At 40.5% G+C, this 24,586-nt stretch overlaps 1 protein-coding gene across 1 annotated transcript in view; it reads left to right on the top strand.

Annotated features, from left to right (window-relative positions):
• The window catches only part of LOC124553352, a 179,998-nt gene extending 162,253 nt beyond the window's left edge, over positions 1 to 17,745 (top strand). The window contains exons 9-10 of the mRNA XM_047127226.1: positions 1,930 to 2,117; positions 17,726 to 17,745. Of these exons, the coding sequence (XP_046983182.1) occupies positions 1,930 to 2,117; positions 17,726 to 17,745 (208 nt within the window). The remainder of the gene's footprint in view (positions 1 to 1,929; positions 2,118 to 17,725) is intronic.
• Positions 17,746 to 24,586: the final 6,841 nt, after the last annotated feature.

A 24,586-nucleotide genomic window follows, 5' to 3' on the forward strand; every position in this document is an offset into this window, starting at 1 on the left:
CTGGCTGCCAGCGATTCAGTTGTCGAGAACGGTTGCCGCAGATTTGAAATGCTTGAAACAGTCAATGACATCACTTTTCCCACCAAAAACTGCAATGGTATCGTTCGTATTGCAATTACCAACACGAAAAAATAAAATAAAAAATTTACGTCCGTGAAATAAATCTTTGGCACTCTTCAAAGTCCTCAGTATGGTAAAAAAATTATTTTGTCGAAGAAAAAGTTTAGGGGTACGCATCCCCCAGCGTTCCCCCAGAAAAACAGCACTGGTTCCTTCCAATTTAAGTTGTTCATAATTGTAATTCTTGGATGTCTCGCTTTTTTTGGATTTTGAGAAAGCTTTCCATATGTGAATAGAAAAAATGCTATGGAGTATCATGGCTGAACAAGATTATCCACGTCACCTCATATATTTTGTTAATTCCAGTCATTATCAACTTAAAATTAATATTTTGGCTTATTTTATAACTAACATAAGCACTGTCATGTAATACAATTTCATAATGTTAAACCATTTCATTGGATTACACATCAACAGAATGTATCTTTTTGACTCTTTCCACATACCAGTGAACCCTCTCAGTAGCATCTATGGGTTAAAACAAATGTAAATAAATCATTTCAAGCAATGGAAAATCCAATGGAATGTACAATATTATTATGGTGGTTTCATTTGGCCGAGACAGCAGTTGTGTGTGTGTGTGTGTGGGCGCGCTCGTATATTGACGAAGGCCAATGGCCGAAAGCTTTAATTGTCAAAGTCTTTTTCTTGTGCCTATCTACGACTCAGCATCTCTGCAATGTAAATAAATAATTTAGATTATCTAGAAGCTTTGCCATTTTAAAATCATTTATTATTGCTCCAGTTCATTTTTGCACATCTAGATATAAAAACACCTTTCAACAGTGTTATTAACAGAATCTATTCCAAACAGACCTCTACTCTCACAGGATAAAGATAACTGGTATGCTGTGGAAGGTATAAATGTAATCTGGAAATATTGAGCAAGCAGCAGTAAATAAAGAGCAATCACTTATTATAACTTAAAATACAGCAGCCTTTTTTCTCAAATTAGTGGAATTGATCGTTTTTATCATATTATCCTACATAAGCACCAATAAATTGTTAATACAGAGCACAGTGTACAATTGCATTAGCCCCTTCCCTTTGTTAATGTATATCATTAGAGACTCCTTTCTCTCATAGTACATAGGAATATTATGAATGAGTGAATTAATTAATTCTGGGATGTTTCCTACAAATGTAAGTCTGAAAAAGACACTAGATAAAGGAGAAGAATCTCATCATCCATTGCTACGTATAGTTTTATACTCGGTGTTCTGCGTGTGCCAGGCTCGAACTGAAAAGATTCGAAGTGCAGTCCCCAGTCATTTCTAAGATTTTCTGTCACTGAACTATTCCATCATTTTGGGCAGTCATTTGCTAATGTGGAAAATTCCAACCCTCAACATGGTGTGGAGTTCACACTGAAATTTCGGTCTTCCTACAGCTGGCTGTAGTTCATTTCAGAGCTAGGGAGAAAACGAATGCCTACCACATGTGATGTGATCCTTTCTCAGGAACCACTCCAGTATTCAAACCAACCTTTAGGTTGAGGTGAGCTATAATTTTTATTTAGTCCTTGAGTAATGGCTTTTGTCTGTGGTTTCAAATATAAATATACAATGTTGGCACCCAATGTACAACCTAGTGTTTGAATTTTACTACAGTTAACATCTCCAGTTTTCTTGCCACGACTATTATAGCTTTTTGCGGTATATTTACAGTTCAGTGAAGTTAATAAATCTTTTTTTAATGGAAACTTGCATATTGTTTCAAAATATTTTGTGAGTGATGTTAACAATGTATAGCTCATTTTTTGTATGTGCTACATGTTTAATTTTGATTGTTTTTCTTTTGATGCTTCAGGTCCAGCCAGATTATGGAAAAATTCCCCAGCACTTCACGAGGAAATGTTCTTCAAAAACTGATACACGGTAAGCCGGAGACGGACCCGGAGACCTCGACACCCACTCTCAGTTGCGGCATTCGACCCCAACAGATTATCTCAAAAAAGGACAGTGCCATAAATACAGATAAGAACAGATCACCACAAGGTGAATGGTGTGTATTCACCTGCAGTTCGTGTCGGCAGAAGTTTTCATCGAAATACGAGCTTATAAAGCATGTATTCATCCACATTGATGGTGCAGAGCCACCTTCACATGTTTGTAGATGTTGCGGTCACGTGTATAAAACTCGTGTCACCCTGAGAAGACATTTGAGGGTGCAGGAGAATGGATTAAGGCATTCTGCGGGGAAACCTTACAAATGTTACGACTGTGGCAAATCATTTGTTAAACCTAGTTATTTCAAGGCCCACAAACAAGCACATTGTAGAGTCGAGTCACGCAAATGCCACATATGTGGCAAATCATTTTCAACTGCTAATTATCTGAAATATCATATTACTGAGCATTCTGGAGTGAAGCCATACAAATGTGAGATCTGTAGCAAATCCTTCTGCACAGCTGGACGCCTAAAGTGCCACAAATTTGTTCATTCTGGGATGAGGCCACATAAATGTGATGTTTGTGGCAGATTGTTTACTAGGGCTCAGCACCTGAAGTGCCATACCCTAATCCATTCTGGAGTGAAGCCACACAAGTGTAATGTTTGTGGCAAGTTCTTTCGTACAGCTACACAGCTGAAGACCCACGAAGCAGTACACTGTGTTGTAAAGCCACACAAATGTGAGCTTTGTGGCAAGTCATTTAGTACTGCTACCAATCTAAAGATCCACGCAGTGAATCATTCTGAAGTAACACCGCACAAATGTGATATATGTTCTAAATTCTTTGCTAGAGCTCAATATTTGAGGCGACACAAGTATTTGCATTGTGAGCTGAAACCGTACCAATGTGACGTGTGTTCTAAATGCTATGCTACTGCCGAATGTCTCAAGACACATAAAGAGGTGCACGGCGCAAAGCGACACAAATGTGTTGTGTGTAGTAAATAGTTTCGTACAGCTACCCAGTTGAAGATCCACAGAGCAGTTCATTCTGATGTGTGAGTAAATCCTCACAAATGTGTTGTTTGTGGCAAATCGTTTCTTACTGCCACATATCTGAAGTATCACACACAAGCCCATTCTGGGGTTAAGCCATACAGATGTGGTGTATGTAGCAAATCCTTTCGTACGAGTTCCAATCTGAGGCACCCTGCAGCTGTACACTTTGATATTAAGCCGTACAAATGTGAGGTTTGTGGCAAATCGTTTGCTAGAGCTGATGGCGTGAAGAGCCACGCACTAATCCATTCAGATGTGAAAGCGCACAAGTGTGACGTATGTAATGAAACCTTTCGTACGATTTCCTGCCTGAAGCGACACACAGTAGTACATTCTCCTATTAAGCCACACAAATGTGAGGTTTGTGGCAGATTGTTTGCTAGGGCCTCCGATATGAGGGGCCACGCGCTAATCCATGCTGAAGTGAAGCTACACAAGTGTGACGTGTGTAGCAAATCCTTTGCTAGGCGCATTCATCTCAAGCAACATTTGTTGGTACATTGTGCGGTGAGGCCACACAAATGTGATTTGTGTCACAAAGCTTTCCGTACACCTGCCAGTCTGAAGAGACATTCATTGACACACACTGATATTAAGAAACACAAATGTGGTGTGTGTCGTAAGTCCTTCGTGAAATCTGCTCACCTCAAGAAGCATAAACTCGCACATCCTGAGCTGAAACTATTCAAATGATGTATTTGTGGCAAATTGTAGACTTGAAGGCTGACTGTGTGAAGGGCCACGCACACTGGAATTGGCCACGCAAATGAGACGTTGACGGAAAGTCCTTTTATTGAAACTGGTACCCTCGGGACACTTCTCTGAAGCATAGAGGGAAGCAATGATACAGGTGAGATAGAATGAGATTTTCACTCTGCAATGGAGTGTGCGCTGATATGAAACTTCCTGGCAGATTAAAAAAAGCTGTGAGTACCGGGCATGAGTCATGCTTCGGTAGCTCAGATGGTAGAGCACTTGCCCGCGAAAGGCAAAGGTCCCGAGTTCGAGTCTCGGTCGGGCACACAGTTTTAATCTGCCAGGAAGTTTCATACAGGTGAGATGTTTGACGCCATATCCCACTGCCCTCTTCCATCACGAGATTCGACCAAAATGTCAGCTTTCTAATTGAGCTGTATTTGCGATGTTCTGAAGAAGCTCAAAATTTAGCGTGGACTTCGGTGCCAGACATTTTTAACAGTTTCTGCAATCAAACTGCCTCAAAATTTGAAAGGAAATCCAGAGAGATGCTGCTCATGTGTAAAGTACACCAGTGGCAAGACACGATCAATACCTTCGTAGTGTGGTAGCTACATTAATGTTACCGACGATAGTGCCACTAAAGCAGAGTTACAGGGGTTGGACAGAAGGTATGGAAACAGTAAAATACAAAAGCATGTACTAGCCAAGCCTGCAGGTTGCACTATTGTATTCGACTGCAAACAATGTTCTCAATATGTTGCAAGTGTCAGTCGTGGGCAAAACAATGTCTGTAGTAGTGATTGCATTACGTTGCAGCTAAGTGAATTTGCACATGGGAAAATTGTTGGTGTCCGCATGGTGGTTGTTTTCCTGACCAAAGTAGCCAAAGTGTTCGGTATTTCAAGAGGCGCTATATGAAAGATTTATGCTGCATATCAGGAAAGCAGATAATTGTCAATCTGCTAAATCAGGAGGAGGGTGAAAGTGTACGAGGGGCATTTGAAAAGTCCGTGCAAAAATAAAAACTACTTACGTGTTTGGGGTAAACTTTTTTTATTTTTTGACGTAGTCTCCTTTTAGACTTACACACTTCGTCAAACGCTGTTCTAATTTGTTGATCCCTTCCGAATAATAGGAATTGCCCAAGTCTGCAAAATAGCTATTAGTTGCTGCAATCACCTCCACGTTTGAATAAAATCTTCGTCCCACCAGCCATTTCTTCAAATTGGGGAACAAATAGAAGTTCAAGGGAGCCAAGTCTGGAGAATAGGTGGGATGTGAAACGTGTTGGAATCCTATTTCCATTAATTTTGCGACCACAACTGCTGAGGTGTGTGCTGGTGCATTGTCGTGATGGAAAATGACTTACTTGTGGTCCAGTTGCCGGTGTTTTTCTTGCAGCTTGATTTTCAAAGGGGCCAGTAACGATGAATAATATGGACCTGTAATAGTTTTACCCTTTTCCAGAGAGTCAATGAGGATTATCCCTTGTGAATCTGAACAGTCGGCATAACCTTTCTGGCAGAAGGACTGGTCTTCACCTTTTTTAGTGCAGATTCTCCCTTGGTAACCCATTGTTTAGATTGTTGTTTGGTCTCAGGAGTATAGTAATGTATCCAGGTTTCATCCACAATGACGAAAAGATGCTTTAAGTCCTGCATATCTTTCCTGAACAGCTGCAAACCATCCTCGCAACACTTTACACGATTCGGTTTTTGGTCAAGCGTGAGCAATCGCGGAACCCATCTTGCAGATAGCTTTCTCATGCCGTAATGTTTATGCAAAATAATATGTACTCGTTCATTCGAGATGCCCACAGCACTACCAATCTCACGCACCTTAACTCTTCTGTCATCCATCGCCATATCGTGGATTTTATCATTGATTTCTGGAGTTGTAACCTCCACAGGGCATCCAGAGCGTTCAGCATCACTTGTGCCCATATGGCCACTCCGAAAATTTAGAAACCACTTATAAATTGTTCTAATCGAAGGTGGAGAGTCACCGTAATGTTCATCGAGCTTCTCTTTAGTCCCCTGAGGCGTTTTGCCTTTCATGAAGTAATGTTTAATCCCACACGAAATTCTTTTTCATCCGTTTTTTGACAATCATTTGACTTCCTTGATTCACACCAATGCCAAACACAAAGAAAGAGATGAATATGGCTGAAACTTGGTGTGCGTTCTTTCCAAAGATGCTACTAACTAAACATGACCTCGATACGCGCCGGTGGTGCCACCTCTCGGACATTTTTGTTCCGTGGGACCAAATTAAGGAGAAGTCTCCATGGTCATGGAACAAGTCAATACATGAAATTATAACACGATAGTAGAAACAGATAAAATGAAATATAAAAAAAACATATTCAGGTGACAAGTCGTAAGTTTCAATAAAGAAAATCAACAATGTAACACTGGAATTTGCTTAATTTTTTAGCTCTTCCAGGAGCTCCTCGACAGAATAGGAGTGAGCCATGAGGAAACTCTTCAGTTTAGACTTAAAAGAGTTTGGGCTTCTGCTAAGATTTTTGAGTTCTTGTGGTAGCTTATTGAAAATGGCTGCAGCAGAATACTGCACTCCTTTCTGCACAAGAGTCAAGGAAGTGCATTCCACATGCAGATTTGATTTCTGCCTAGTATTAACTGAGTGAAAGCTGCTAACTCTTGGGAATAGGCTAATATTGCTAACAACAAACGACATTAAAGAAAATATATACTGTGAGGGCAATGTCAAAATTCCCAGACTATTGAATAGGGGTCGACAAGAGGTTTTCGAACTTACAGCACACATAGCTCGAACAGCCCGTTTTTGAGCCAAAAATACCCTTTTTGAATCAGAAGAATTACCCCAAAAAATAATACCATATGACATAAGCGTATGAAAATATCTGAAGTAGACTTCTTTTCATGTTGAAATGTCACTTATTTCAGATACTGTTCTAATGGTAAATAAAGCGGCATTTAGTTTCTGAACAAGATCCTGAACATGGGCTTTCCACAACAGCTTACTATCTATCCGTACGCCTAGGAACTTGAACTGTTTCGTCTCGCTTATAACATGGCCATTCTGTCTGATCAAAATATCTGCTGTTGTTGAATTGTGAGTTAGAAACTGTAAAAACTAAGTCTTACTGTGATTTAGCATCAAATTATTTTCCACAAGCCATGTTCTTATTTCATGAACTACATTATTTGATACTGTTTCAATATTACACACAAGATCCTTCACTACCAAGCTGGTGTCGTCAGCAAACAGAAATATTTTAGAATCACCTGTAATACTAGAAGGCATATCATTTATATAAATAACAAACAGCAGTGGCCCCAGCACCGACCCTTGGGGAACGCCCCATTTAACAGTGCCCCATAGGGACTTAACATCACCACCACTCTCAATATTGCAGAGAATTACCTTCTGCTTTCTGTTCTTAAAGTAAGAGGCGAACCAATTGTAAGCTACTCCCCTTACTCCATAATGGCCCAACTTCAGCAGTAATATTTTGTGGTCAGCACAGTCAAAAGCCTTCGTTAAATCAAAGAAAACACCTAGTGTTCGCAACCTTTTATTTAATCCGTCCAAAACCTCACAGAGAAAAGAGAATATTGCATTTTCAGTTGTTAAACCATTTCTAAAACCAAACTGAACATTTGACAGCAAATTATGTTAATTTAAATGCTCCAGTAACCTTGTATATACAACCTTCTCGATAACTTTAGCAAACACCGTTGGCATAGAAATAGGTCTAAAATTGTCAACATTATCAATGTCTCCCTTTTTATAAAGTGGCTTCACTACCGAGTACTTTAATCGGTCAGGAAACCGACCACTCCTAAAGGAAAAGTTACAGATATGGCTAAGTACTGGGCTAACATACATAGAACAATACTTCAGTATTCTGCTAGATACCCCGTCATATCCATGAGAGTTCTTGGTATTTAGTGCTTTAATTATTAACTCAATCTCCCTCTTGTCAGTATCATGGGGGAGAATTTCAGGTAACAGTCTCGGAACACTTTTTTCTACGAGCGCTATATGATTCCCTGTTGGGACTAGGTTTCTATTTAGTTCTCCTGCTATATTCAGAAAGTGATTATTAAATACTGTACACATATGTGACTTATCAGTAACACAGACATTCCCACTACGCACCGATTCTATATCCTCGACCTGTCTCTGCAGACCAGCCACTTCCTTTATGACTGACCATGTGGTTTTAATTTTATCCTGAGACTTCGCTATTCTATCTGCATACCACATACTTTTTGCCTTCCTAATAACTTTTTTAAGCACCTTACAATACAGTTTGTAATGGGCTGCTGCATTTAGATTTTGACTGTTTCTAATGTTTTGATATAATTGCCACTTTGTTCTACAAGATATTCTTATCCCTCTAGTCAGCCACCCAGGCTGCCTGTTTGTGCTAGTACCCTGTTTTGAACGTTCTAACGGAAAGCAACTTTCAAAGAGCACAAGAAAAATCTAGAGAAAAGCATTATGTTTATCGTCTACTGTATCAGCGCTATAAACATCTTGCCACTCTTGTTCCTTGATAAGGTTTACAAAGGTCTCTACAGCATCTGGATCAGCTTTCCTAAACAGCTGATGACTATATTTAACACGTCTTGTGGCACAAAAATCTTTTAGAGTTAAAATTTGTGCCTCATGATCTGAAAGGCCATTCACCTTTTTGCTAACAGAATGCCCTTCTAGTAATGAGGAATGAACAAAAATGTTGTCTTTGCACGAACTTTTCAAACGCCCCTCGTATGTCAAGTGTACGTAACAGAAATTCACCAAAGAGGACTGTGACGAAAATTAGGAGGCGACAGATCCAAAAGGCACCGCGGAACTGAATGTTGCACTGGTGAACACCGTCAGTGACAAAACAGTGTAAAGGGAGCTCTCAAAACAGGGAACCGCAGGGCAAGCTGGAATTCAAAAACCTCCCATCAGTGATGCAAATGTCCATAACAGGAAAAAACATGGTGCCGGAGCCATAAAACTTGGGATATGCAGCAAAGGAAGGGAGTAATTTGCTTTGGTGAGTCTTTCACACTGTTTCCAATTTCTGTTCAAGTTTAAATCCCGAAGAGCAAAATGTGTTTGGGGTTTGCTAATAATTGAGCAGCTATATTGTAGTATTCGATGGGCCTCACAAGTGATCTGCGAGGTCGCGTGACTGCCGAGGTTTATTTTACCATTTTGGCTAATCTGGTGCATCTCGTGGTATAGTATTTGTTTCCTAATTGCCCCCCCCCCCCCCCCCATGAACCATGGACCTTGCCGTTGGTGGGGAGGCTTGCGTGCCTCAGCGATACAGATAGCCGTACCGTAGGTGCAACCACAACGGAGGGGTATCTGTTGAGAGGCCAGACAAACGTGTGGTTCCTGAAGAGGGGCAGCAGCCTTTTCAGTAGTTGCAAGGGCAACAGTCTGGATGATTGACTGATCTGGCCTTGTAACAATAACCAAAACGGCCTTGCTGTGCTGGTACTGCGAACGGCTGAAAGCAAGGGGAAACTACAGCCGTAATTTTTCCCGAGGGCATGCAGCTTTACTGTATGATTACATGATGATGGCGTCCTCTTGGGTAAAATATTCCGGAGGTAAAATAGTCCCCCATTCGGATCTCCGGGCGGGGACTACTCAAAAGGATGTCGTTATCAGGAGAAAGAAAACTGGCGTTCTACGGATCGGAGCGTGGAATGTCAGATCCCTTAATCGGGCAGGTAGGTTAGAAAATTTAAAAAGGGAAATGGATAGGTTGAAGTTAGATATAGTGGGAATTAGTGAAGTTCGGTGGTAGGAGGAACAAGACTTCTGGTCAGGTGACTACAGGGTTATAAACACAAAATCAAATAGGGGTAATGCAGGAGTAGGTTTAATAATGAATAGGAAAATAGGAATGCGGGTAAGCTACTACAAACAGCATAGTGAACGCATTATTGTGGCCAAGATAGATACGAAGCCCACACCTACTACAGTAGTACAAGTTTATATGCCAACTAGCTCTGCAGATGACGAAGAAATTGAAGAAATGTATGATGAAATAAAAGAAATTATTCAGATTGTGAAGGGAGACGAAAATTTAATAGTCATGGGTGACTGGAATTCGAGTGTAGGAAAAGGGAGAGAAGGAAACATAGTAGGTGAATATGGATTGGGGGACAGAAATGAAAGAGGAAGCCGCCTGGTAGAATTTTGCACAGAGCACAACATAATCATAGCTAACACTTGGTTTAAGAATCATGAAAGAAGGTTGTATACATGGAAGAACCCTGGAGATACTAAAAGGTATCAGATAGATTATATAATGGTAAGACAGAGATTTAGGAACCAGGTTTTAAATTGTAAGACATTTCCAGGGGCAGATGTGGACTCAGACCACAATCTATTGGTTATGACCTGTAGATTAAAACTGAAGAAACTGCAAAAAGGTGGGAATTTAAGGAGATGGGACCTGGATAAACTAAAAGAACCAGAGGTTGTACAGAGATTCAGGGAGAGCATAAGGAAACAATTTACAGGAATGGGGGAAATAAATACAGTAGAAGAAGAATAGGTAGCTTTGAGGGATGAAGTAGTGAAGGGAGCAGAGGATCATGTAGGTAAAAAGACTAGGGCTAGTAGAAATCCTTGGGTAACAGAAGAAATATTGAATTTAATTGATGAAAGGAGAAAATATAAAAATGCAGTAAGTGAAACAGGCAAAAAGGAATACAAACATCTCAAAAATGAGATCGACAGGAAGTGCAAAATGGCTAAGCAGGGATGGCTAGAGGACAAATGTAAGGACGTAGAGGCCTATCTCACTGGGGGTAAGATAGATACCGCCTACAGGAAAATTAAAGAGACCTTTGGAGATAAGAGAACGACTTGTATGAATATCAAGAGCTCAGATGGAAACCCAGTTCTAAGCAAAGAAGGGAAAGCAGAAAGGTGGAAGGAGTATATAGAGGGTCTATACAAGGGCGATGTACTTGAGGACAATATTATGGAAATGGAAGAGGATGTAGATGAAGATGAAATGGGAGATATGATACTGCGTGAAGAGTTTGACAGAGCACTGAAAGACCTGAGTCGAAACAAGGCCCCTGGAGTAGACAACATTCCATTGGAACTACTGACGGCCTTGGGAGAGCCAGTCCTGACAAAACTCTACCATCTGGTGAGCAAGATGTATGAAACAGGCGAAATACCCTCAGACTTCAAGAAGAATATAATAATTCCAATCCCAAAGAAAGCAGGTGTTGACAGATGTGAAAATTACCGAACTATCAGCTTAATAAGTCACAGCTGCAAAATACTAACACGAATTCTTTACAGACGAATGGAAAAACTAGTAGAAGCCAACCTCGGGGAAGATCAGTTTGGATTCCGTAGAAACACTGGAACACGTGAGGCAATACTGACCTTACGACTTATCTTAGAAGAAAGATTAAGGAAAGGCAAACCTACGTTTCTAGCATTTGTAGACTTAGAGAAAGCTTTTGACAATGTTGACTGGAATACTCTCTTTCAAATTCTAAAGGTGGCAGGGGTAAAATACAGGGAGCGAAAGGCTATTTACAATTTGTACAGAAACCAGATGGCAGTTATAAGAGTCGAGGGACATGAAAGGGAAGCAGTGGTTGGGAAGGGAGTAAGACAGGGTTGTAGCCTCTCCCCGATGTTGTTCAATCTGTATATTGAGCAAGCAGTAAAGGAAACAAAAGAAAAATTCGGAGTAGGTATTAAAATTCATGGAGAAGAAATAAAAACTTTGAGGTTCGCCGATGACATTGTAATTCTGTCAGAGACAGCAAAGGACTTGGAAGAGCAGTTGAATGGAATGGACAGTGTCTTGAAAGGAGGATATAAGATTAACATCAACAAAAGCAAAACAAGGATAATGGAATGTAGTCTAATTAAGTCGGGTGATGCTGAGGGAATTAGATTAGGAAATGAGGCACTTAAAGTAGTAAAGGAGTTTTGCTATTTGGGGAGCAAAATAACTGATGATGGTCGAAGTAGAGAGGATATAAAATGTAGGCTGGCAATGGCAAGGAAAGCGTTTCTGAAGAAGAGAAATTTGTTAACATCCAGTATTGATTTAAGTGTCAGGAAGTCATTTCTGAAAGTATTCGTATGGAGTGTAGCCATGTATGGAAGTGAAACATGGACGATAAATAGTTTGGACAAGAAGAGAATAGAAGCTTTTGAAATGTGGTGCTACAGAAGAATGCTGAAGATTAGATGGGTAGATCACATAACTAATGAGGAAGTATTGAACAGGATTGGGGAGAAGAGAAGTTTGTGGCACAACTTGACCAGAAGAAGGGATCGGTTGGTAGGACATGTTCTGAGGCATCAAGGGATCACCAATTTAGTATTGGAGGGCAGCGTGGAGGGTAAAAATCGTAGAGGGAGACCAAGAGATGAATACACTAAGCAGATTCAGAAGGATGTAGGTTGCAGTAGGTACTGGGAGATGAAAAAGCTTGCACAGGATAGAGTAGCATGGAGAGCTGCGTCAGACCAGTCTCAGGACTGAAGACCACAACAACAACAACACAATTGCGATGTTGTGTTGAGATGACAGGGCCCCTCTTCGCACAGCTTGCATCGTCCAGGACTAGTTTTGTGAGCACGAGGATGAATTGTCGCATATATACTCGCCACCACAGTGAATGGATCCCGATATTGCGTATCCTTTGTGGTCTGCTTTGGAAAGAATGGTGTGTGATCACTGTCTGCCTCTACCGTCAGTACCTAAACTTACCTCTGTTTTACAGGGCGATTGGTATAAGATAATCTGGAAAATCATACAGGACCTCGATTTATTCGTTCAGATATGACTGGAATATGTTTTGAATGCCCACAGTTTTCCTACAGCTTATTAGGCATGGAAATGTGTGTCGTGTTTGTGGTGTTTCCATATTTCTGTCCACCTCATGTATGTAAAAGGCAAGTGAAACCCCAGCTACAGTATGTGATCAGAAGTCTACGGACACCTGGCTGAAAATGACTTAAAAAGTTTGTGGAACTCTCCATCGGTAATGCTGGAATTCAGTATGGTGTTGGCCCACCCTTAGCCTTGATGACAGCTTCCACTCGCAGGAAGGTTTCGTGGGGAATGGCAGCCTATTCTTCACGAAGTGCTGCACAGTGGAGAGGTATTAATGTCAATGTTCCAAAACATCCCTAAGGTATTTGTAGGATTCTGGTCATGACTCTGTGCAGGCCAGTCCATTACAGGGATGTTATTGTCATGTAACCACTCAGCCACAGGCCGTGCATTATGAACAGGTTGCTCGATCGTGTTGAAAGATGCAGTCGCCATCCCCCGAATTGCTCTTCAACCGTGGGAAGCGAGAAGGTGCTTAAAACATCAATGTAGGCCTGTGCTGTGATAGTGCCAAGGAAAACAATGAGGGGTACAAGCCCCTACCACGAAAAACACGGCCACCCCGTAACACCACCGCTTCCGAATTTTACTGTTGGCACTACACACAATGGCAGATGACATTCACCGGGCGTTCGCCATACCCACACCCTGCCATCGGGTCGTCACATTGTGTATCGTGATTCATTACTCCACACAATGTTTTTTCCACTGTTCAATTGTCCAATGTTTACACTTCTTACACCGAGTGTGGCATCGTTTAGCTTTTACCCGGTGTAATGCGTGGCTTACGAGCAGCCACTTGACCAAGAAATCCAAGTTTTCTCACCTCCCTCATAACTGTCATAGTACTTGCAATGGATCCTGATGCAGTTTGGAATTCCTTCGTGATGGTCTAGATAGATGTCTGCCTATTACCCATTATGACCCTCTTTAACGGTCAACGGTCTCTGTCAGTAAACCGATGACGTTGGCCTGAATGCTTTTGTGCTGTACATGTCACTTCACGTTTCCAATTCACTGTCACATCGGAAATGGTGAACCTAGGGATGTCAAGGGCTGCAAAAATCTTGGGTACAGATGTATGACACAAGTGACACCCAATAACCTGACCAGGTTCAAAGTCCATGAGTTCCGGAGCGCCCCATTCTGCTCTCTCACGATGTCAAATGACTACTGAGGTCTCTGATATTGAGTACCTAGCAGTAGGTGGCAGCACAATACACCTAATATGAAAAACGTATGTTTTTGGGGGGGTGCGGATACTTTTGATCACATAGTGTATAAATGACAGACATAAGGTGCTGCATTACAACATGATTAGGAGCCAGACTACAATCATGGGTGCCACTGCAGATTTTCTTAGAATGATGATAATCACAGATTTTTTAAATTCCTTCACCAAAAAAGATAAAGTAAATTTTTCAGAATTTGAATCAAGAACAGCTGCCAACATGAGTAACTTAGCAGTTAGATATCTTCGGTATAGCAAAGCAGCTGAAATTGCTTAACCAAAGCAAGTCTTCTGGTCCAGATAGTACATCAGTTAGCTACCTTTAAGACTATGCTGAAATATTAGCTGCATTCTTGACAAAAATTCTTACACCCACTTGGTCAATGAAAGATCTGTACCTCAAGACTGGAAAATTGCACAAGTCACACCAGTACTCAAGAAAGGAAACTGAAGTAATCTGCTAAGCTGCAGGCCCACATCACTGACAGTGATTTACAGTATTATTTTAGAACTGTTGTCAAATGTTATGAATTACCTCGAAGAAAATGATCTGTTCACACACAGCTAGCAGGGTCTAGGAAATATCGTTTCTGTGGAACACAACTAGCTCTTTATTCATGTGAAATAATGAGTGTCATTGACGGGGGATCTCAAATTAATTGTATATCTGTAGATTTTCAGAGAGCTTTTCACACCATTTCTCACAATCAACTTCAAACCAAATTGTGTTTCTATGGAGTATTGTCTCAGTGTGCAACTACATTTGTGATTTCATGTCAAAAAAGTCGCAATTAATAGTAAATGATGAAAAATAATAGACTAAAACCTGACATTCTTCACTGAAGTGTTACAGGTGCTCTGCTGCTCCCAATCTACACAAATGATTTAGTAGACAATCTGAGCAACGCTCCTAGATTGTTTGCAGATGATGCTATCGTTTACCATCTAGTAAAATCAGAAGGTTACAACTTATTGCAAAGTGATTTAGACAAGATACCTGCGTGGAGCAAAAAGTGGCAGTTGACTCTAAATAATGAAAAATGTGAGGTTATCCACTTGCGGACAAAAAGGAGTATGCTAAATTTCGGTTACACAATAAATCACGCAAATCTAAACACTGTCTGTTCAACTAAATACATAGGAATTACTGCTATGAACAACATAAAATGGAAGATCAGTTACATAGATAACATTGTGGGCAGGTGAACCAAAGAGTGTGTTTTATTGGCAGAACACTTAAGAGTGTGCAACAGGTGTGCTAAAGAGAGTGCCTGCACTATGCTTATCTTTCCTCTTCTGGAGTCTTGCTGGTTGATACAGGATGCTTACCAGATAGCACTGACAGTCCAAAGGAGAGCTGCTCATTTTGTGTTATCGTGAAATAAGGGAGGAGGGAAGTGTCACGGGTATGATACTCAAGTTGGGGTGGCAGTCATTGAATGGAAGGCAATTCTTATTGTGGAGAGATCTTTTCAAAGAATTTCAATCACCATTTTTCTCTTCGAAATGCAAAATATTTTTTTGATGCCCAACAGCACAGGGAGAAATGGTCATAGTGATAAAATAAGAGGAATCAGAGCTCACACGGGAATATTTATTTATTCGTTTTACCTACATTTTTCCTGAGTGTGGAACAGTAAAGAAATAGTCTGAAGGTGGTGCGATGAACCCTCCACCAAGCATTTAAATGTAAATCACAGATTAGTCGTGTAGACGTACTTCCGATGTGTATTTATACACTCCTGGAAATGGAAAAAAGAACACATTGACACCGGTGTGTCAGACCCACCATACTTGCTCCGGACACTGCGAGAGGGCTGTACAAGCAATGATCACACGCACGGCACAGCGGACACACCAGGAACCGCGGTGTTGGCCGTCGAATGGCGCTAGCTGCGCAGCATTTGTGCACCGCCGCCGTCAGTGTCAGCCAGTTTGCCGTGGCATAGGGAGCTCCATCGCAGTCTTTAACACTGGTAGCATGCCGCGACAGCGTGGACGTGAACCGTATGTGCAGTTGACGGACTTTGAGCGAGGGCGTATAGTGGGCATGCGGGAGGCCGGGTGGACGTACCGCCGAATTGCTCAACACGTGGGGCGTGAGGTCTCCACAGTACAACGATGTTGTCGCCAGTGGTCGGCGGAAGGTGCACGTGCCTGTCGACCTGGGACCGGACCGCAGCGACGCACGGATGCACGCCAAGACCGTAGGATCCTCCGCAGTGCCGTAGGGGACCGCACCGCCACTTCCCAGCAAATTAGGGACACTGTTGCTCCTGGGGTATCAGCGAGGACCATTCGCAACCGTCTCCATGAAGCTGGGCTACGGTCCCGCACACCGTTAGGCCGTCTTCCGCTCACGCCCCAACATCGTGCAGCCCGCCTCCAGTGGTGTCGCGACAGGCGTGAATGGAGGGACGAATGGAGACGTGTCGTCTTCAGCGATGAGAGTCGCTTCTGCCTTGGTGCCAATGATGGTCGTATGCGTGTTTGGTGCCGTGCAGGTGAGCGCCACAATCAGGACTGCATACGACCGAGGCACACAGGGCCAACACCCGGCATCATGGTGTGGGGAGCGATCTCCTACACTGGCCGTACACCACTGGTGATCGTCGAGGGGACACTGAATAGTGCACGGTACATCCAAACCGTCATCGAACCCATCGTTCTACCATTCCTAGACCGGCAAGGGAACTTCCTGTTCCAACAGGACAATGCACGTCCGCATGTATCCCGTGCCACCCAACGTGCTCTAGAAGGTGTAAGTCAACTACCCTGGCAAGCAAGATCTCCGGATCTGTCCCCCATTGAGCATGCTTGGGACTGGATGAAGCGTCGTCTCACGCGGTCTGCACGTCCAGCACGAACGCTGGTCCAACTGAGGCGCCAGGTGGAAATGGCATGGCAAGCCGTTCCACAGGACTACATCCAACATCTCTACGATCGTCTCCATGGGAGAATAGCAGCCTGCATTGCTGCGAAAGGTGGATATACACTGTACTAGTGCCGACATTGTGCATGCTCTGTTGCCTGTGTCTATGTGCCTGTGGTTCTGTCAGTGTGATCATGTGATGTATCTGACCCCAGGAATGTGTCAATAAAGTTTCCCCTTCCTGGGACAATGAATTCACGGTGTTCTTATTTCAATTTCCAGGAGTGTATTATCTGAGAAACAAAATAGTCCATTGTCACACATGTAATTCTCTCTCGCTCACTATATGCAAGTTTATGTCTTCGTGGACTGCTGAAAGAGCTGATATTTTTGTGTTATCATATAAAACTACATTTTATTTTTATGGTATCATATAAAACTACATTTTATTTTTATGGTATCAGATAAAACTACATTTTATTTTTATCGTTATAAAATATGAAACATAAAACTAACCAATTTTTTAAAAACTGACTGATGTACAAAGATGTTCTTTGAAATAAACAAATTCCTCCAGCTGTCCATGAAGTTATTCATGACATTCCGTAATGTTTCCCATGGACATGTTCCATTTCCTCTTGGACTACTTCTTTCCTTGCGTGTCTTGTTCATAATGCATTAATCTGATATATTTTACACTTGTTGCAAACACATGAAAAAAAACTTTTGCGTTGTTAGATCTGCAGAATGTGCGTGCCATGGAATGCCTCCATTTTAACAGCTCACTTGAACTGCTTGTGCCTGATGTATTGGCAGTTGCTTTCTGCTGTTGAAAAGGTTTTGTTTCTTACGTACTGCGGAAGTTGTGTAGTAAAAGTTTTAGCCTGGGTACCTCAGTCACCATATTGCTGTCTCTTACATGCAAAATGATTTTGGGTTTACACACTATTTTTGTTCTTCCAGGCTTCTATGGTGTTTTTTGATGAAGTCTGTTCAAAGTTTTCAACTCACATTAACCACATATGCAAACAGCATTGACTGATAGTGACAAATGTTAAAATGATACTGGAAAACACAATGCATTCTACCGTATCTTCCTTCGCCGTCGGCGTTGTCGTGGTTACCGTGAGACACCGTTATACCAAGAGGAAAGGCGCGTCGATCTTAGAGCATGAGATATGATGACCTTAAGCCATTGAAAACACACAACGGTTACGGTAGCACCTGATTCCAGAATAGCTGCAGTAGTTAGGATCTATGAACTATCCCCTGTTGACCAGGTCCCCAAAACTTAACTCGTAACGAGATCCCTTCAAAGCAAATTGTCATAACGATCATCTATAAAGGCTTCGTACAACGAGAATAAATGTTACGGTTTATGGAATAATAACAGATACGACCAAACTGTCTTCTCTCTTCTGCTTTATTTAACATAACTTAGTTCACAGTTTCATTTCGCATTCACCACTCATTCACCGAAACCCTTTGATGAACAGTTTTGGTTGCTTAACACCAACAGTCAGTGATAATGATACAGCTTTTCTCCTTTTTATAAATTGAAGCCCGCTCTCCGTGATATAATTTAAAAAAAAAACCGGTCTCAATACCGCGTCCCTCGTGAGATGCGAATAGACTTATCCCGGAATTGACCGCCCTGTAGGTGTACTCAATTTAATGACCACACTTCGCTGTCCGCTATTTCGCGTAACTGAATGTCCATTTGTTAGTCTGATTATACACTGTAGCTATTTAAAATTCGCCCCTATATTTTTCACTACGCACAATTAGCACTTCGTTACTTGTTTTCTTTTTTTCTTTCTAAGAGTAAACGCGCGCGTACGCGATTCAGCTTTGGCACAGCGCCAGTGCTTACGCAACGCTAACCTCCAGCGTTGGTGATGTCACACAGTACTCATCTATTGTAAAAAATTGTTCACACTCTATGGTCCCCGTTTAGTGTAGCGTACCTCCATGATCAATAAATAATCATTATTTTATTTTTTTATGATTTTTATTTAAATAATAATATTAGATATACAATTAATTGAGGATAAACATATTAATTTCTATAATAATGTATTACATCTCCAGTAACTTGAACTTTGGCACATCTTCCTGCGCGGCTTAGTGGATATAAAGCAAAACACCTTAATATGCCCAATTCTACCTCTTCTTATAGGATCGGCTACCTTACTCATTAATTTATTACATATTACTTCCAATAACGCTAAACAGGTATCGCCGTTATATTTTAATTGTATTCAAAAGCATGTTACTACTATTATGACCGACCAAATCGTAACAAATCGTGCGGCGTGTGTTTTTAACAATAACTTTACGCTATTCAAGTTCCGTTACAGCTGTCTTGACTCGTAATGTTACACGGCCCCCCAGACTGTGATGATGTGTTGAAGAGGGTTCCAGACAGAACAGGCTTTTTTTTTTTTTTTTTTTTTTTTTTTTTTTTTTTTTTTTTGTGTACTGTGACAGGAGAGGGTATTTGTTTCGGCGAATACACTCACTCTCAGATTCACTCAACAAGTCAGTACATACATCTGCAATATTTAAGTTGAGTTAATGGGCCTAGACAAAATGCCCTTAACTAAATTCCACATTTGTTTATAGGTTGTCTTAGAAACACTTCGCACCAATCACTTCATATTCACACCACATTTTTTTTCTTGGATGAAGCCCTCAGTTCTTCAACCGACTGTGCAAGGCAGGGATCACAGCCGGGTTCGACGATTGGCATCCTAGGCCAAAACCCTTATTAGGCCACTTGTTTAACCAGAGAGGATTTGGTCCTTTTCTTTTGCTCTTAATTCCACTTTTAAATCATCCATCCTCGCTGTTCGGTGAGAGGATAAATCGTATTTCAGCGTCGTCATTGTTGCTGATACCAAGAAGGTATCTCATGGAAATCGTCGGTACATTCTTTAATTTTCTTTGTAAGTTAGTATAAGTACGTATTTATCCACTGGTGCTTTTATTTAGTCCACTGAGTGTAGTCTTGGTATCATTCAGTGTTTCTTGAATCTATATTTTGCTCATTATTGATAATACTTCTTCAGGTCTACGTGAGGGAACAAGCCTTTAATTACATCAGTATCACAATCTGCCAGGAGGTAGCTCCCTTCATGAGGTATTTTCATTATTTTGTATGGACCTGTCTATAAATATTGCCACTTCTTATTCAGTCTTTTCCTGGTTGATGCTTTTGGGTGATTTCTCAATAAAGTTTCTTCCCCTACATCATATGCGACTACTTTCTTCACATTTTTATCAGAACGGGTTTTTCTCAATTGTGCTTGATGCTTCAGGTTTTCGTAGGCCTTCTTCACCATATCTTCTTTCTTGGTAATCTTTTGTTCTATCGCAGGTAATTTCTTCATCCATTCTGGCACAATACTTTCACCAAATACTATTTGGTTAGGTGAATAACCTGTCGATAAGTGTGGTAAGTCATTATACACTTTCTCAAATTCATAAATCCAATCGATCCATTTATAATGTTGTTTGGGTATGTATGTCCGTAAAAATCAGTTCAACTCTCGGAAGATTCTTTCAACCGGATTTCCACAAGGGTAAAATCTTGAGATGTAAATGTGCTGGATTCCTTGTTCTTTCATAGTGTCTCTCCATACTTTGCTTGTATAATAAGCAGCGTTGTCTGTCAAGATCATTATAGGTTTGCCAAGCTCAGTTATATAGTTGTTGATAAATTTGCGTAACATGGGTCAAACGTGGAGATTTTTCAAAGGATATAATTTCACATATTTTGAAAAGAGATCATAGAAAGCCAATACATATCTGAACCGTCCACGTGTCACGGGACATTGCCCACAGACATCACATGACACCAACATTAAAGGTTGTTGTGGGATGATAGGATGTAATTCTATCTTCCGACAATAGTTTATGGGTTTCGCCTTCTGACATATTTTGCACTTCTTAATAATATTTGTAGCTGTATGTCCCAAATTTGGATGATAGCAGTATTGTGCTATTTTGGCTGTACATTTAGCGGAACCAAAATGACCCCAATTCAAGTGAGTGTACCATACTAGTGATTCTAAATATTTATTTGGAACACAAACTTTCCAAACATCATCTTCATCCTTCCTCCGATACAATATTCCGGATTTTAATTGATACTGTTCTTGAGAGTGACTTAGCATTTTGCTTTCAACAGCATGCCTAATGGCTTTCCACAACTTATCATCTTCTTGCAGTTGTGGAAGACTTCGAGATAGCTGTGAAATCTGCCTCTCACAATATTGCCTTGATAAATTCGTGACTTTAAAGTCAATAGTCCGTTCTTCACACTCGTCGTCATTCTTTCTTTTCTGTAGTCTTGAAAGAGCATCGGCTATGATGTTGTCTTTCCCTCTGATGTATTTGAGCGTAATATCATATTCTTGCAGTAGCAAGGCCCACCGGGTTAAACGTGAATGGAACATCCTTCCTGTTAAAATAAAAGATAAAGCTTTGTGGTCGCAGAATACAATGATCTTCTTTCCATATACAAAATAGCGAAACTTTCTAAGTGACCAGACCACGGCCAGTACTTCCAATTCAGTAGTACAATATGCACATTCACAGCTAGAGAGTGTTCTGCTGGCAAACCCAATTATCTTGATGGTACTGATATCTTCTGGATTGTCCATCTGGAAAAGAGTGGCACCCAATCCTGTTTCAGAAGCATCGACAGCAATATAAAAATCTTGATCAAGTCTCGGATGATGTAACAGTGGAGCATTAGTCAGAGCATTGCGGATGTTATCAAAAGCTTGCGTGCATTCGGAATTCCACTCCCACATGACATTTTTTCTTAACAGCCGTAACAAACAGTCTTGGCTTCCTAACTGATTGGGTAAAAATCGTCGAAAAAATGAAACTAAGCCGATAAATTACTTTAATTCCATTCTATTCTTTGGATAAGCACATCTGTTAATCGCATCCATCTTTTTAGGATTTGGTTTTATCCCTTCAGGAGTGATTATATGTCCAAGAAATTTCAATTGGTTATGAGCAAACTTGGATTTTCTCAAATTTACAGTAACTCCGTATTCCAAAAATTTCGCAAAAACTCTTCTTAATAAGTCCAAATGTTCCTCCCAAGTTTCAGAAGCAATTAGCAAATCATCCACATATAAAGTAACTTCATTCAAAAGGTCTCTGACCAGTACGGTATCTAATGCCGATATGAAAACACCACCGCTTATTTTCAACCCAAATGGCATGACAGTAAACTGGTAACTTCGGCCCAGAAAAACGAATGCAGTATATTTTCTAGATTCTTTCGATATTCTAGTTTGCCAATATGAACTACGCATATCCAAAGAGGTTAAGAAGTGGGCACCATAAAACTTTTGTACTAACTCTTCTAGGTTCTCCGGTCGCGTTTGTACAGGTATAATGATCTTATTGATCTCTCTGGCATCCAACACCAATCTGATGTCACCATTGGGTTTAATTACCGCCACAAGAGGGTTACAATATTCAGAATCTGAGGGCTCAATAATACCCCATTCTAACATTTTATTGATTTCCTTTCTGACTACTTCTTTCTTTGTCCATGGGATAGAATAGGAAGTGCGACAAAAGGGTTTATGTGCATACGTCTTTATATGGTATTCAAAGTCTTTTATTATACCCGGACATTTACTAAAAATTGACTGATATGCTTCCAACAAGTAGTACAGTTCATCCCTTTGGATAACAGATAAATATTCTGATTCTAACACCTTTTGCTGCAATGACATTTTATCCATCATTTCTTCAGAACATTCAATAAGGCATATATCATACACATTTTCATCATCAATACTGACATATTTTACCATTAGAGTCATACACAAATGGTTTGGAATTACTCGGCCCTTTCTCAGGGTGGTTGTCAAAACATTACCATTGGAATTAAATATACATTCATCTTTCTCTAAATTAATGATTGCACCGGTCTCACATAAAAAATCCAAACCCCAGATACATGGTACTGTCATTTTAGGAACAACCAGGAATGTACTTTCTATTTGAGCCCCCTGTATTGTAACGTCAACACGTACCTGTTTCACAACTTTTTGCATTGTTGCGCTGAACGTGCCAGACACGGTACATCCTGTGATAGGAAAAGTGGGCATTTTTACCCCTCGGCTTATCTGTTTTAAACAGTCCAATGTCATGACACTAATAGTTGCTCCAGTATCAATTAATATTTCAACATCAACATTATTTATACTTGTTGGAATTATTGCCTGTAAAATTTGTCCAAATTTATTAGAAACTTCAGGTTTTTCTTCAATTAACTCATTCCTTATATCCTGATCATTATTGTACCTTAATACTCTCACTTCAAATTGATGCCTGCCTTCCTTCTCCTTACCAATCATCCTAGGAAGGCATTTGGTGACTGGTATTAGTTTAATCTATCTCGTTGAGTCATCGGTGGGGGTTCATGAACTTCCACAATCCGTACAGTATGATCCGAGTTATGGTATTCACCCCGTCGCACATTGGAGGCTCCTTCGCCCACTGGTATAACTCCTTGTGCTGGATGAGGACTCGAGGCATTTGTTCCATCCTGCCGATGAACATTATGCTTCGAATTATCTTCCCGAGGTCGAATGCAATTGGGTTCATCACTTGGGTACCTGTTACTCTTATTAATATCACTACTATGCACATTCGCGTCACCATATCGAGGTTTACCTCTAGCACAGTAAGTATCTCTTCTATATTTATTATAATCATTGTTTTTATTGCAACCATAGGATGAAGATTGTCCACGCTCCTGTGATGCGGGTTTGACCTGGTTTTCGGTATTATTATTATTATCATATGTTAAATTATTATTATAATTATTCGTATTACTAGGAGTGTGAGTCGACATTTGATTACTACTCATTTGTCTTGCGTCTTCCATAATCATATCTATAGAGTCAATCACCAACAAGAATTGTTCTACATCGTGGTCAGGAACATTTATTAACTTTTCATGTATATTTATGGGCAACCTTCCCTTCAAACTTCTGATAACTTCTGATCACTTCCTTGTGAGAAATTGGATCACTCCAATAACGTGTCTTATTTATGTACTTTTCAAAATATTGCCTTAAAGTACTCCTTTTACTGTTAAAATACTCAGGTTGGTAAACCTCTTTTCTTAATTTCTCTTGTTTACTCGACGACCAATATTTAGCCAAAAAAAGTTGTTCAAACTCAGCGCAAGTATGGCAACTTTCACTTACTTCGGCGGCCCATAATGCGGCTTCTCCGGTAATTTTGGATACTATAAATTGAAGTCAGTCGTGTTCTGACCAGCTACGTGGAAATATTCTTTTGAAAGTATTGATAAAGATTTTCGGATGCAGGTTGTTCTTTTCAGTGGAGAATGTTGGGAATTGTCTACTTTTAAAAATGCTGTTCTCCACCTTTAAAGAAGACAAATATCCTCGCTGACCAAAAGAATCATCATCTTTACCAACCGAATCATCAACTTCCCAATGCAAATTTTCACCACAATTGTACTTCGTATTATCACATGTTCGGTTGTTTTTCGACCTATTCTCCGAATGTTCGTCCTCTGTCAACAAATTTTGTGATGACTTTCGTTCTAACTCCGCCAATTTATGATTGGTTTCCTTTTGCCATTTAGGTAATTCATCAACTATTTTCTCTTTTATTTTCTGAATTTCGCTAGTGAAGAGCTTAATTAATTCATCATTTCTACTTAGGTGCGCATTGATATTTTCCTTTGGCTGGGATCCAATAGTAGTCTTAATCTTGTCTACAATTTCATTTCCTTTTATTTCTATCCATTCA

Source organism: Schistocerca americana, chromosome 11, assembly GCF_021461395.2.
Source record: "Schistocerca americana isolate TAMUIC-IGC-003095 chromosome 11, iqSchAmer2.1, whole genome shotgun sequence".
In the NCBI taxonomy this organism is placed as follows: Eukaryota; Metazoa; Arthropoda; class Insecta; order Orthoptera; family Acrididae; genus Schistocerca; species Schistocerca americana.